The sequence below is a fragment of the Bufo gargarizans genome, chromosome 6 (genome assembly GCF_014858855.1).
Source record: "Bufo gargarizans isolate SCDJY-AF-19 chromosome 6, ASM1485885v1, whole genome shotgun sequence".
NCBI classification, from domain to species: domain Eukaryota; kingdom Metazoa; phylum Chordata; class Amphibia; order Anura; family Bufonidae; genus Bufo; species Bufo gargarizans.
In genome coordinates this window covers 379,530,303-379,543,515 of record NC_058085.1, presented here as the reverse complement: position 1 = coordinate 379,543,515, position 13,213 = coordinate 379,530,303, and the positions used below count along the sequence as shown (strand labels likewise).

The 13,213-nt window shown below is 50.0% G+C and overlaps 1 protein-coding gene across 1 annotated transcript in view; it reads left to right on the top strand.

Annotated features, from left to right (window-relative positions):
* The first annotated feature begins 406 nt into the window (after positions 1-406).
* Positions 407-13,213, top strand: part of NHLRC2 (NHL repeat containing 2) — a 47,367-nt gene continuing 34,560 nt past the window's right edge. Inside the window, exons 1-2 of the mRNA XM_044298054.1 lie at positions 407-569; positions 7,201-7,353. Coding sequence (XP_044153989.1) covers positions 407-569; positions 7,201-7,353 — 316 coding nt within the window. The remainder of the gene's footprint in view (positions 570-7,200; positions 7,354-13,213) is intronic.

Genomic DNA, 13,213 nt, shown 5'->3' with positions numbered 1-13,213 from the left:
AATCTGGAAATACACCCTTTCGTCCTTTGAATGAGATGTACTTTCTTTGTCCAAATTTTATTCCAAATTTACTAAACATCAGTAATAGTTTTATCAAAGTTTTGTAACCGTGCCGAATCAAGAGTCACGGAAGAGAAACTACGTCTCCGACGTAAATCATATCAACCCATCCGCAGATTCGCCAAAACAGTGAATATAGAACTCGTTTTACCACATAAACATGAATTATGAGAAATTATCCCGAGGTTATGTATTAATGTGGATTTTTTATTACTAATTTCTATGTATTTTAAAGGTTTGTGCTGAGGCGGAGCCGCCAATGTGCGGATGGGAACTGTAAAGTGCGGGACGCTGCTGCCGTTGCCTGGTAACGCTGAGTCCTGTCAATTATTGTAGCAGGAGCAAGATGGCGACGTGCAGTCTGAATGATGTGCAGCCGCTGCAGAGCCCGCTGGAGGACGCCCTGCAGGAGGCGGGGTCTCAGGAGGAGAGGGAGAGGCTGGTGCTGGAGTATCTGGAGAAGGTGAATGGGCGGGCACCAGGGCTCAGGGTGCCAGACTTCTCCCCAGGTACTGATGTATTGCTGTGTGTGGACCCCTTCTACATGATGTCAGGGGTGCACAGTTGCCATGGTTACTCATTAAGTTTGTTGCCTTCTCAAAAGTGTTTAACCCATTCAGTACCGGGCCACTTTTCACCTTAAATCCCAGGCCGATTTTTGCAAATCTGACCTGTGTCACTTTATGTGGTAATAACTTTGGAGCGCTTTTACTTATCCGAGCCGTTCTGAGAACGTTTTCTTCATGCCATTGGTAAATTTGAGTAGACATATTTTACACCTTTATGTACAAAAACACTAAAAAATGTATAAAAAAAGACTGAATTTACCCAAAATTTTTAAAAATTAGCAATTTTTAAAATTTTTATTTCTTTTTTTCACTTTAACGGGATTCTGTCACCTCTCTTTACCCTATAGAGATGCGGACATGCACGGCTAGATCGCCGCTAGCATGTCCGCAATATACCTGTCCTATAGGGCTGTGTGGTTTTATTTAGGGGAAAAAATGATTTTATATGTAAACCAGCCTGGTAAGGAGCCCAAGGGGCTGTACCAACTGTTCTGGAGCCCAGCCACGCCTGTAACCAGCAATCTCCTCCTTGCTAACGAAGTCAGATCGCCGTAATCTTGTGTTGCACGAGCTCGCGCATGCGCAGTTTCTTCCCTGAGGCTGATGCCAGCACAGGGAAGAAACACTATGCCGGCACTGCGCATGCGCAAGCTCGCGGTGATCTGACTTCGTTAGCAAGGAGGAGATTGCTGGTTACAGGCGTGGCTGGGCTCCAGAACAGTAAATACAGCCCCTTGGGCTCCTTACCGGGCTGGTTTACATATAAAATCATTTTTTCCCCTAAATAAAACCACATAGCCCTATATGACAGGTATATTGCGGACATGCTAGCGGCGATCTAGCCGTGCATGTCCGCATCTCTATAGGGTAAAAAGAGGTGACAGAATCCCTTTAACCTCTTAAGGACACGGGGCGTACCTGTATGTCCTGTGTATTTCCGATCACCGGCAGGCACCTTGGGACAATGCGCGGGGGGTCCAGTGATGACCCGCCCCCCCCCCCCCCCCGTGTCGGCGATCGCCATGAACCGCAGGTCAATTCAGACCTGCGGTTTGCGGCTTTTACGGGAGTTGCGGCATGCGGTCAGAGTTGCCATCGGGTCCCCGTGCGGCTGTAGGGGGACCCGATGGTATGGAAGGCAGCGCGATGCCTTCCGGTGACGACCCTGTGAGATCCAGCCCCCTGGATCTCACAGGCAGGAAGATGTATGAGTAATACACAGTATTACTCATACAGACAATGCATTCCAATACAGAAGTATTGTAATGCATTGTAAAGGGGATCAGACCCCAAAAGTTGAAGTCCCAAAGTGGGACAAAAAATAAAGTGAAAAAAAAGTTGAAAAAATAAAGTTAAGTTTCAAGTAAAAAAAAAAAGTCATTTCCCCCAAGTAAAGTTAAAATTATTTGTAAAAAATAGGAAAAAAACTAAAAAGTTGACATATTGGGTATTGCCACATCCGTATCGAGCGGCTCTATAAACATATCACATGACCTAACCCCTCAGATGAACACAATAAAAACTGTGCTAAATAAACAATTTTTTTGGTCACCTTACATCACAAAAAGTACAACAGCAAGCGATCAAAAAGGTGTATGCCCACCAAAATAGTACCAATCTAACCGTCACCTCATCCCGCAAAAAATGAGCCCCTACCTGAGACAATCGCCTAAAAAATAGAAAAAAATATGGCTCAGAATATGGAGACACTAAGACATAATTTTTTTGTTTTAAAAAAGGTGTTATTGTGTAAAACTTAAGTAAATTAAAAAAAAGTATACATATTAAGTATCGCCGCGTCCGTGACACCATTTTTGGGTGGTTTCTACTATGTAAGCCTCGCAAAGTGACTTCAGACCTGAACTGGTCCTTAAAAAGTGGGTTTTTGAAAATTTCTGAAAAATGTCAAGATTTGCTTCTAAACTTCTAAGCCTTGTAACGTCCCCAAAAAATAAAATGTAATTTCCAAAATGATCCAAACATGAAGTAGACATATGGGGATTGTGAAGGGTTAACAATTTTTGTAGGTATTACTATGTATTATAGAAGGAGAGAAATTGAAACGTAAAAATTTGTGTGTCTTGAAGTACAATATGTGACGAAAAAACAATCTCAGAATGGCCTGGATAAGTCAAAGCGTTTTAAAGTTATCACCACATAAAGTTACACTGGTCAGATTTGCAAAAAATGGTGCTTAAGGCGAAAATGAGCCCGGCCCTAAGGGGTTAAGGACCAGGACATTTTTGCAAATCTGACACGTGTCACTTTATGTGGTAATAACCTTGGAACACTTTTACTTATCCACGCCATTCTGAGACTGTTTTCTCGTGACACATTGTACTTCATGACAGTGGTAAATTTTAGTCAATATATTTCACCTTTATTTATAAAATAAACCACAATTTACCCAAAATTTTTAAAAATTCACAATTTTCTAAATTTGAATTGCTCTACTTTTAAGACAAATAATAATACCTCATAAAACCATTTTTTTAAGCACCAGTTCAGTTATAAAGTGATTTTGAGGGGCTTACGTAATGGAAACCCCCCATAAATGACCTCATTTTAGAAACTACACCCCTACAATTATTCAAAACTGATGTTACAAACTTTAACCCTTGAGGTGTTCCACAAGAATTAATGGGAAATTGAGGTAAAATTTTTAAATTTAAATATTATATTATTTTTTCAGATTTTCCATTTTCTTTCATTTTTAACCTGCTGTATGGGCGCCCAGTGTGTGCTCGTAGCCTGCTGTGCGGGCGCCCAGTGTGTGCTCGTAGCCTGCTGTGTGGGCGCCCAGTGTGTGCTCGTAGCCTGCTGTGTGGGCGCCCAGTGTGTGCTTGTAGCCTGCTGTGTGGGCGCCCAGTGTGTGCTCGTAGCCTGCTGTGTGGGCGCCCAGTGTGTGCTCGTAGCCTGCTGTGTGGGCGCCCAGTGTGTGCTCGTAGCCTGCTGTGTGGGCGCCCAGTGTGTGCTCGTAGCCTGCTGTGCGGGCGCCCAGTGTGTGCTCGTAGCCTGCTGTGTGGGCGCCCAGTGTGTGCTCGTAGCCTGCTGTGTGGGCGCCCAGTGTGTGCTCGTAGCCTGCTGTGTGTGCTCGTAGCCTGCTGTGCGGGCGCCCAGTGTGTGCTCGTAGCCTGCTGTGCGGGCGCCCAGTGTGTGCTCGTAGCCTGCTGTGTGGGCGCCCAGTGTGTGCTCGTAGCCTGCTGTGCGGGCACCCAGTGTGTGCTCGTAGCCTGCTGTGCGGGCGCCCAGTGTGTGCTCGTAGCCTGCTGTGCGGGCGCCCAGTGTGTGCTCGTAGCCTGCTGTGCGGGCGCCCGTGTGTGCTCGTAGCCTGCTGTGCGGGCGCCCAGTGTGTGCTCGTAGCCTGCTGTGCGGGCGCCCAGTGTGTGCTCGTAGCCTGCTGTGCGGGCGCCCAGTGTGTGCTCGTAGCCTGCTGTGCGGGCGCCCAGTGTGTGCTCGTAGCCTGCTGTGCGGGCGCCCAGTGTGTGCTCGTTGCCTGCTGTGCGGGCGCCCAGTGTGTGCTCGTAGCCTGCTGTGCGGGCGCCCAGTGTGTGCTCGTAGCCTGCTGTGCGGGCGCCCAGTGTGTGCTCGTAGCCTGCTGTGCGGGCGCCCAGTGTGTGCTCGTAGCCTGCTGTGCGGGCGCCCAGTGTGTGCTCGTAGCCTGCTGTGCGGGCGCCCAGTGTGTGCTCGTAGCCTGCTGTGCGGGCGCCCAGTGTGTGCTCGTAGCCTGCTGTGCGGGCGCCCAGTGTGTGCTCGTAGCCTGCTGTGCGGGCGCCCAGTGTGTGCTCGTAGCCTGCTGTGCGGGCGCCCAGTGTGTGCTCGTAGCCTGCTGTGCGGGCGCCCAGTGTGTGCTCGTAGCCTGCTGTGCGGGCGCCCAGTGTGTGCTCGTAGCCTGCTGTGCGGGCGCCCAGTGTGTGCTCGTAGCCTGCTGTGCGGGCGCCCAGTGTGTGCTCGTAGCCTGCTGTGTGCGCTCGTAGCCTGCTGTGTGGGCGCCCAGTGTGTGCTCGTAGCCTGCTGTGCGGGCGCCCAGTGTGCGCTATTAGCCTGCTGTATGGGCGCACAGTGTGTGCTCGTAGCCTGCTGTGTGGGCGCACAGTGTGTGCTCGTAGCCTGCTGTGTGGGCGCCCTGCTGTGTGCTCGTAGCCTGCTGTGCGGGCGCCCAGTGTGTGCGCTCGTAGCCTGCTGTGTGGGCGCCCTGCTGTGTGCTCGTAGCCTGCTGTGCGGGCGCCCAGTGTGTGCGCTCGTAGCCTGCTGTGTGGGCGCCCAGTGTGTGCGCTCGTAGCCTGCTGTGTGGGCGCCCTGCTGTGTGCTCGTAGCCTGCTGTGTGGGCGCCCTGCTGTATGGGCGCACAGCAGGCCTCTAGAGGCAAAGTGCAAAATATGGATTTTGCTGGCCTGAATTGGCAGACATGTATTTTAGCTGCCATGTTGCATGTTCAAAAGTTCCTAAGGTCCCCAGAAATTAAAAACTCCAATAAGTGACCCCATTTTGGAAAGAGCACCCCCGTACGAACATTTTAAGGTGTGGAAAGGGCACTTTTGACCTAACGGGTGTCTCACAGAAATGAATATGTAGTGGTTGGTGAGAAGTGGATCTGTAAGCTATGCGGACTAAATCGGAGATATAAGGTGGTAAAACTACAGGGTGCATCATGGATGAGATTAAGTGAATGCTCCCTGGATGAGTGGCAGACTCTGAGACTCTCCTGCATGCACAGGCCAGGTTTTTCAGGGCAGGTTTCACAGTGGTAAATGGGGGTCTTTCCTTATCCCCCTTTTGGAACACACCCTGCATCTTTTTTGGGTCCTTCCCTTCCTCGCTTTCTGGGGGACTTCACCAGGGAAATATTACCCTGGTACAACTCGGGCACCGTAACTTACTGAAGTACTGGGACCCTCCATTGCTTGGTTTGGAAGAATATGGGCTTTTATCACCTCCTCTTGAAATTGTAGGAATGTTCTTGTCCTCTAGATCTAAATAGCACGTACGCATTGTACAGCGCCGTCTGTACGAGGAGCACGGCCAGCTTTTTGTACCACACTTCTGTTTTTCGTGTGGCACTGTAGGGCTTCAGAAGTTGATCTGAAAGATCCACCCCTCCAATGTGCCTGTTGTAGTCCAGGATACAAACTGGTTTGGGGACAGTGGTTGTGGTACCACGTACAGGGGCTGGTGTTAGTGTGGATGGTGGTCAGTTCTGCAGTTTTCTAAATAGACTAATTTCCTAGATCGTGGCTACGAAGGGTCCCCTCCCCTTAGTGTAATCAGAGCTGGTCTGAGGAATCGGGTTACATCGTGTGGACGGCTGGGGTGTGAGCGTCACTTACCTGGAGTAGAGATGGCACCAGGTGCACTATGGGAAGAAATCGGCCTGGTCTGAGGAATCGGGTTACATCGTGTGGACGGCCTGGGGTGTGAGCGTCACTTACCTGGAGAAGAGATGGCACCAGGTGCACTATGGGAAGAAATCGGCCTGGTCTGAGGAATCGGGTTACATCGTGTGGACGGCCTGGGGAGTGAGCGTCACTTACCTGGAGAAGAGATGGCACCAGGTGCACTATGGGAAGAAATCGGCCTGGTCTGAGGAATCGGGTTACATCGTGTGGACGGCCTGGGGTGTGAGCGTCACTTTCCTGGAGAAGAGATGGCACCAGGTGCACTATGGGAAGAAGGCGTCTGGTCTGATAAATCACATTACATCATTTGGACGGCCTGGGGTGTGAGGGTCACCTATAGGAAGTAGTGATGATGAACAGACAAGTACCCCCTTCATGGCAGCGGTGCCCCCTAATGGCAGTGCCCTGATTTAGAAGATTATTGGCCCGGCCACACTTAAAAAACTGCCCAGGAACGAGGGACACAATAAAGAGATCAAGGTGGCGACTTGTCCCCGAATTCCCAGATCTAAATCGTCATGTGCGGGGCACACTGGAAAACATGGAGTCTGCTCAGAGCCGCTTACAGGATCTGATACCACAAGGCACATCCAGTTTGACATAGGGTTGTTGTGGGTATCGAAATTTCGATACCCAATCGATACTTTTGTCCCGGTATCGATACGATACCAGGATTTCCATTTTTTTCCATACTCGGCTGCGCTTCTGCGCAGTCTAGTATCTCTAAACATGAGCGCGCTGCTGTCGGCGCGCTCATGTTCTCTCAGCAGCACGGGGAGAAGGAAGCTGTCCTCCCTCCCCTCCCCCCTGCGCTGCTGCGGCCAATGAGAGGAGAGGGGCGGAGGAGGGGCGGGCGCACTGCGCCACCAATGATACGACTTTTCCTACACAGAGCGGCGCCCAGCGATGTCCCAGCACTCGCCATTATTCCTGGCCGCGGCAGAGACTGGATCCCCTTGCATCATGTGACCATTTGTCATGACTTAAGGGGAGCCGGTCCACAGGTAAGTCCTCTTTCCTTTACAGTTCCAGCCAAGTGGGGAGGGTTTGCCAACACCCCCCCCCCCTATTCTTGTATAGCCCCTTTAACGTTCTAGCTGATTGGTGTATACTCTGTTTAGAAATGTATATTTATTGTGTTTCTTATTTTCTTCTCTATTTTTTGTATTTTCCAGGTTTAGAATGGCTGAACACGGACACCGGCATTTCCCTGCTCCGGGATCTCAGTGGGAAGGTCGTGGTGTTGGATTTCTTCACTTACTGCTGCATCAATTGTATGCACATCCTCCCGGACCTGCACGCTCTGGAGCAGCGCTTCTCTGACACGGGTAGGAGCCATTGCTGGCCTGGAAGACGCAACGTCAGAAATATTGCACTGGTTCTGTATACAGTATAGCACCAAGTGGGGCCAGCGGGCTGGGGGAGGAGCTAGGAAGCTATTCAGCAAGCAAGGGCGGAGCTAAGGACATTGGGGGGAGGAGTCGCTTTGCCTGTGAGTCTTCTCATCCGGACCTCCATTAACCCTCCGTATGACATTCATGTCATTAGAACACTGCCTAATTGAAGAAAAATCGCTGCACTTCAATGATATGATGCAATTAGTGTCATTTATTTCACAAAAACAAGAGAAGTTCTGATCTAGACGTGTATGTGTATGTATGTATGTATGTATGTATATATATATATATATATATATATAAAATATAATTTCCCCAGTCGTCTCCATGACAGCACAACCTGAGATTGCCTTCCTCTGATAGGACAGGAAAAACACAGAGAGGTTAAAAACCTCACCCCCTCCCCTCATCGCCAGTGTTTTTTCCTGTCCTGTCAAGGAAGGAATGGCAGATTGGTGCTGGGAGCTCTTCTGGGTTCCCTAGCTCTTTTCTCTATGTTGCCCAGCTGTGGCCTGGCATCACCTATGGTTTCCTGCAGACCGGAGGTCTGTTCCGGGGTCCTGCTCTTCCCTTCTCCAGGCGCGGTCTGTGCCCGGGTCTCCCCTGCTCATGGAGCCCTTGGCGAAGTTCCCCCTGCGGCGGCCCCTGCTGGGCTTGATGCAGCATGGTATGGGCAGCTGGAGCGACACTATGACGCGCTTCCCTCCAGTCGCCGGATGACGACGTTGTACGTCGGAGGCGCCAAATTCAAATAGGAGCTGATTTCCTGCACTGTGCCCTGCGTTCTCACCCTGCCTGATGACGGCAATTCATGTGAATGGGAACTGGAGAGATGAGCGCCCCTACCACCACTGGTTCGGGTCCTGAGCCCCCCACCACTCTGGGCGGTGTGAGTAGCCTGCTGGCACCTGGTCATTCTTTGTTTGCCCTGCTGTGGTTGACCCTTTTCTCCCTTGTATATTACAGGGAGAAAAGGAGTCTACCTCCTCTGTTAAAGGAGGTGTGGCGTTTGCTCTAAGCGTCTTCCTTCCCCTGGGTCCTAGCCGCTGTGTAAGGATTGCACCTCTGCTATTGTGAAGTCTGAGTCATCCAGTCTTATGGAGGAGATTAAGACACTAGTCAGAGTTGATGTCCGGTCAGCTCTGGCCTCTAGGGACCCTCCTGCCTCTCCTAGACCCCAGCCTCACTACGGCCACAGACCGCCCTCTTCCAGAGATCCCAACTACTCTGGTAGTGACCTCGACTCAGTTAACCCTGACCTATCGGACACTGAGACTCTTCCTAGATCCCTAGAATCGGAGGAGAATAGAGAATATAGGAGGTTCCTCTTCAACCCAGAGGACATTGACGAATGAATTAATCAGAACCATCAGAGCCACTATAAGAATGAAGGTCCCTAAAAAACCAAAGTCAGTCCAAGAGGAGATTTTTGGGGATTTAGGAGAAAGGCACAGGTCAGTGTTCCCTGTTCCGGACAATATTTTCGGAGGCCCCAGCAAGATCCCAGGGCCAATAGGAGAGGCGGGAGGGGAAAGAAATTTTTCCTCAATCCCAACAGGGGAGATCCCTCACCTAGTCAAAGCAAGAAGGGGGTTCTTCTACTAGAGAGAGTGCGATCTGGAAGAGTGTCTTTTAGATGCTAAGAAGAAAACTCCCTGAATTTTCTCCATGGAAACCAGGTAGCATCGAACGTGTGAGACCTCTTGGATTCCCACCCTGCTATCTGCTCCATCCGGACCATTATAAATTTAAAACCCCCTGAACAAGCATATAACTTACCACAAGTTCAGGGTGGAGACCGTCAAGTCGGCGGTAAAACTCCTCAAAAGAGGCGGTATGATGGCTACAATAGACCTCAGGGACGCATATTTTCATATCCCGATACAGGTTCTTTCCAGAAGATTCCTGAGGTTTGCGGTGGAGCAAGGGGGGAGAGTTCATCACTTTCAGTTCAAGTGCCTCCCGTTCGTTATATCATCTGCGCCCCACATCTTTGCCAAAGTTATGATGGAGGTCGTGGCCTCCCTGAGCAAGGGCGGGATAATTGTGCCTTACCTGGACGACCTGCTGATAATAGTGGAGACCTCGGATCTCCTGCACAGGCACATTCAGGTGGTTCTCTCTCGTCTCCAGGACTTAGGCTGGCTAGTCAACCGGGAGAAGTCCGATCTGCTTCCAAACCATCGGAAAGTATTCCTAGGTATCCTCCTAGATTCTACTCTCCAGAAATCCTTTCTCCCCCTCTAAGGGTCCGGAATTTGAAGCTTATAATCCTTCACTTCACAAAGCAACCCCGTTGCTCAATAAGACAGGCCATGGAGATGCTGGGTCACCTAACCTTCTGCATCCCTGCGGTAGCCTGGGCAAAATTCCATATGAGACCCCTACAGAGCCTTGTCTTCAAACAGTGGAACAGGTCTCAACTAACCCTGGACCAAAGGATGTCGGTGTCCCAGGAGGTGAAAACTTCACTTGGTTGGTGGCTCAAGACCAAGAACCTGGAAACTGAGTTCCTTGGAGGCAGGAGAAGGTGGTTTCTCTCACAACAGACACCAGTTACCGAGGCTGGGGAGCTCTTACGGCTTCAGAAGCTTTTCAGTCCAGAGAACAGAGGAGGATGTCTTCCAACTACAGGGAGCTTCGGGCAATATGGGAGGGCCTCAAATCAATCCAGGTCCAAGTCAGGAATCGCAACGTCCTGGTCCATTCAGACAACTCCACAGCCGTGGCATTTATCCAACATCAGGGAGGAACAAGACACGGTCACCTCCAGAAGCTCTCAAACCAGATCTTCCTTTGGGCAGAAAGGAATCTAAACTCCCTGGCGGCAGTACATCTGAAGGGTTCCCTGAATCTCCAGGCGGATTACCTCAGTCGGCGAAGTCTGGATCCAGGCGAATGGTCCTTGTCCTAGTCTGCTTTCCAAAGAATCCGGGATCGGTGGGGGAATCCCGTCCTAGACCTGTTCGCCTCAGGGAAGAATCACAAGGTTCAGAATTACTTTTCTCTCAATCCAAGAGATCCATGTGTGGCAATAGACGCTTTCACTCAGGATTGGATGTCGGGTCTGGTCTATGCCTCCCCCCCCCCCCCCCCCCGATACCAATTATTCCAAGGGTGCTCCAAAAGCTCCAATCCGAAAAGTGCAAGCTAATCCTGGTGGTCCCATTCTGGCCCAGAAGGGGCTGGTTCGGGCTCCTGAGGTCCATCAGCCTGGACGATCCTATCCGGTTCCTCCCGGAGGAGAGCCTTCTGACGCAGGGTCCCATCTCTAACCACAATTCCAACTTCTTCTAACTGTCTGCCTGGATTCTGAGCAATGCCTCCTGTGAGGATTAGGTCTGTCTGAAAGGGTGGTCGGTACTCTCTTACTTAGGAGAAAATCCAACATCTCTAAAGCATACCTCAGTCTAGAGGAAGTTCGCTTCCTGGGGCGGGGTTAGGTTTAATCAGTCCTTCCCTGATATTCTTCTTATCCTGGAATTCCTCCAGGATGGGTTGGATTTGGGCCTTGCTCCTAACACACTGAGAGTCCAAGTGTTGTCCTTGGGAGCCCTATACAATACCAGCCTTTACGAGGTCCCCTGGGTGGCGAGATTTCTGAAGGCAGCAGATCGACTAAATCCCCGTATCAGGATTATGGTTGCACCCTGGAACCTTAACACCGTCCTGTCAGGTCTGCCAGATGCACCATTTGAGGCCCTTCGCTCCGCAAATGGCTCACGTTGAAAACCATTTTCTTAGTTGCCATCTCCTCTGCAAGGAGGGTCTGTGAGCTCCAGGCTCTGTCCATACAGGAGCCCTTCCTCAAAGTACTGGAAGATGAGCTCATTTTTAAGTTAGACCCTCGTTTTCTTCCCAAGGTGGTCTCTTCCTTTCATAGGTCACAAGATATAGTCATCCCATCTTTTTTTCCTAACCCTAAAGACGAGCAGGAAGCTAGATTCCACAATTTAGATGTTAGGCGTAGTGTGCTTCATTATTTACACGCCACAGAAGAATGGCGTATTGAGAAAAATGTATTTGTCCAGCTTGCAGGCCCAAATAAAGAATTAGGTGTGCCATCTCCAAGGGCTATAAAGCCTCCGGTAAGGAGGCTCCTCCGTCCCTCAGAACCCATTCAGTTAGATCGGTCTCTACTTCCTGGGCTCAGACGTCCTCTGCATCGTTTGAAGAAATTTGCAGAGCGGCCACTTGGAAGAGTGCTCACACCTTCATCAAACATTATAGAGTTGACGTATTTGCCAATGAGGACTTGGCCTTTGGACAAAAGGTCCTAGGTGCTGTAGGCTCCATTCACACGTCTGCAATTTCGTTCCGCATTCTGCGGAACGGAATTGCGGACCCATTCATTTCTATGGGGCAGACAAGAACAGGCATGTTCTATTGGTGCCGGCAATGTGCAGTCCGCAAAATGCGGAACGCACATTGCCGCTGTCCGTGCTTTGCGGATCCGTGGATCTGCAAAACACGTTGCGGACGTGTGAATGGAGCCTTACTTTGATAGTTCTCAGGTTGTGCTGTCATGAAAACGACTGGGGAAATGAGTATTACACTCGCCGGTAATCCGGTTTCCGGGAAGTCTCCATGACAGCACACATATTTCCCGTCCTTGTTTTTGTCAATAGATTAAATTGACTAGTTATGTTTTACCCCTTGTCCTGTTTATAATACACTGGCGATGAGGGGAGGGGGTGAGGTTTTTAACCTCTCTGTGTGTTTTTCCTGTCCTATCAGAGGAAGGCAATCTCAGGTTGTGCTGTCATGGAGACTTCCAGGAAACCGGATTACCGGTGAGTGTAATACTCATATATAGTAAACTATCCATGGTATGGGTCACCGGATGTGTCTGAGGAGGCTGGATTACTTAGACGCCATCCCCACATCACAGGTTACACCGCCGAGGAAGGTCCTATTGGGCCGAAATGTCTGGTGACCAGTGGCGTAGCGTGGGTTGCCAGCACCCGGGGCAAGCCAAAAATTGCGCCCCCCCCCCCCCCCCCCCCCCCCCCGCGCCTACCCCAGGCACGACACTTTTAACAGATACTGTAGTAGATCACTAGCAGTCCTATGTTACACCTCAGATAACACAGAGATAACTCTCTGAGTACAGATAATGTAGTAGATGTCACCTGCAGTCCTATGTAACACCTCAGATAACACAGTGATAATTCTCTGAGTACAGATAATGTAGTAGATGTCACCTGCAGTCCTATGTAACACCTCAGATAACACAGTGATAATTCTCTGAGTACAGATAATGTAGTAGATGTCACCTGCAGTCCTATGTAACACCACAGATAACACAGTGATAATTCTCTGAGTACAGATAATGTAGTAGATGGGTGTGAGCCCCCAGAATTCAGAACACACACAGTGTGACCTGAAGTCTGGGGCCAGAATGCGGCAGTATGGGCCAAATTCTGAATCTTCTCCCCCAACCCTACCATGAAACAGATATGTGGATGGACATTATTATTACAGTAGAATACCGCACCATACCTGTTACATCCAGTGACGTCTCCTGTGATGTAGACTCTCCTCGACGTCTTCATTCAGAGAAAAGACCGCCATGATAACTTCTTTCAGCCGCTTCTCGTCTCTGCAGAGTTTCACCGAAAAAAATTTAGGTTCCTCACTTTACTATCATCCTCTCCTTCCTGGTGTCTCAACACTGTCATCCTGCTGCCCCCCAATACTGTGCTAGAGCCAGACAGATAGCTTTCATTCCCCATAATATTATTCCCCCTGTATATTATAATGGCCCCCTCTTTATTATTAATGTACTGGC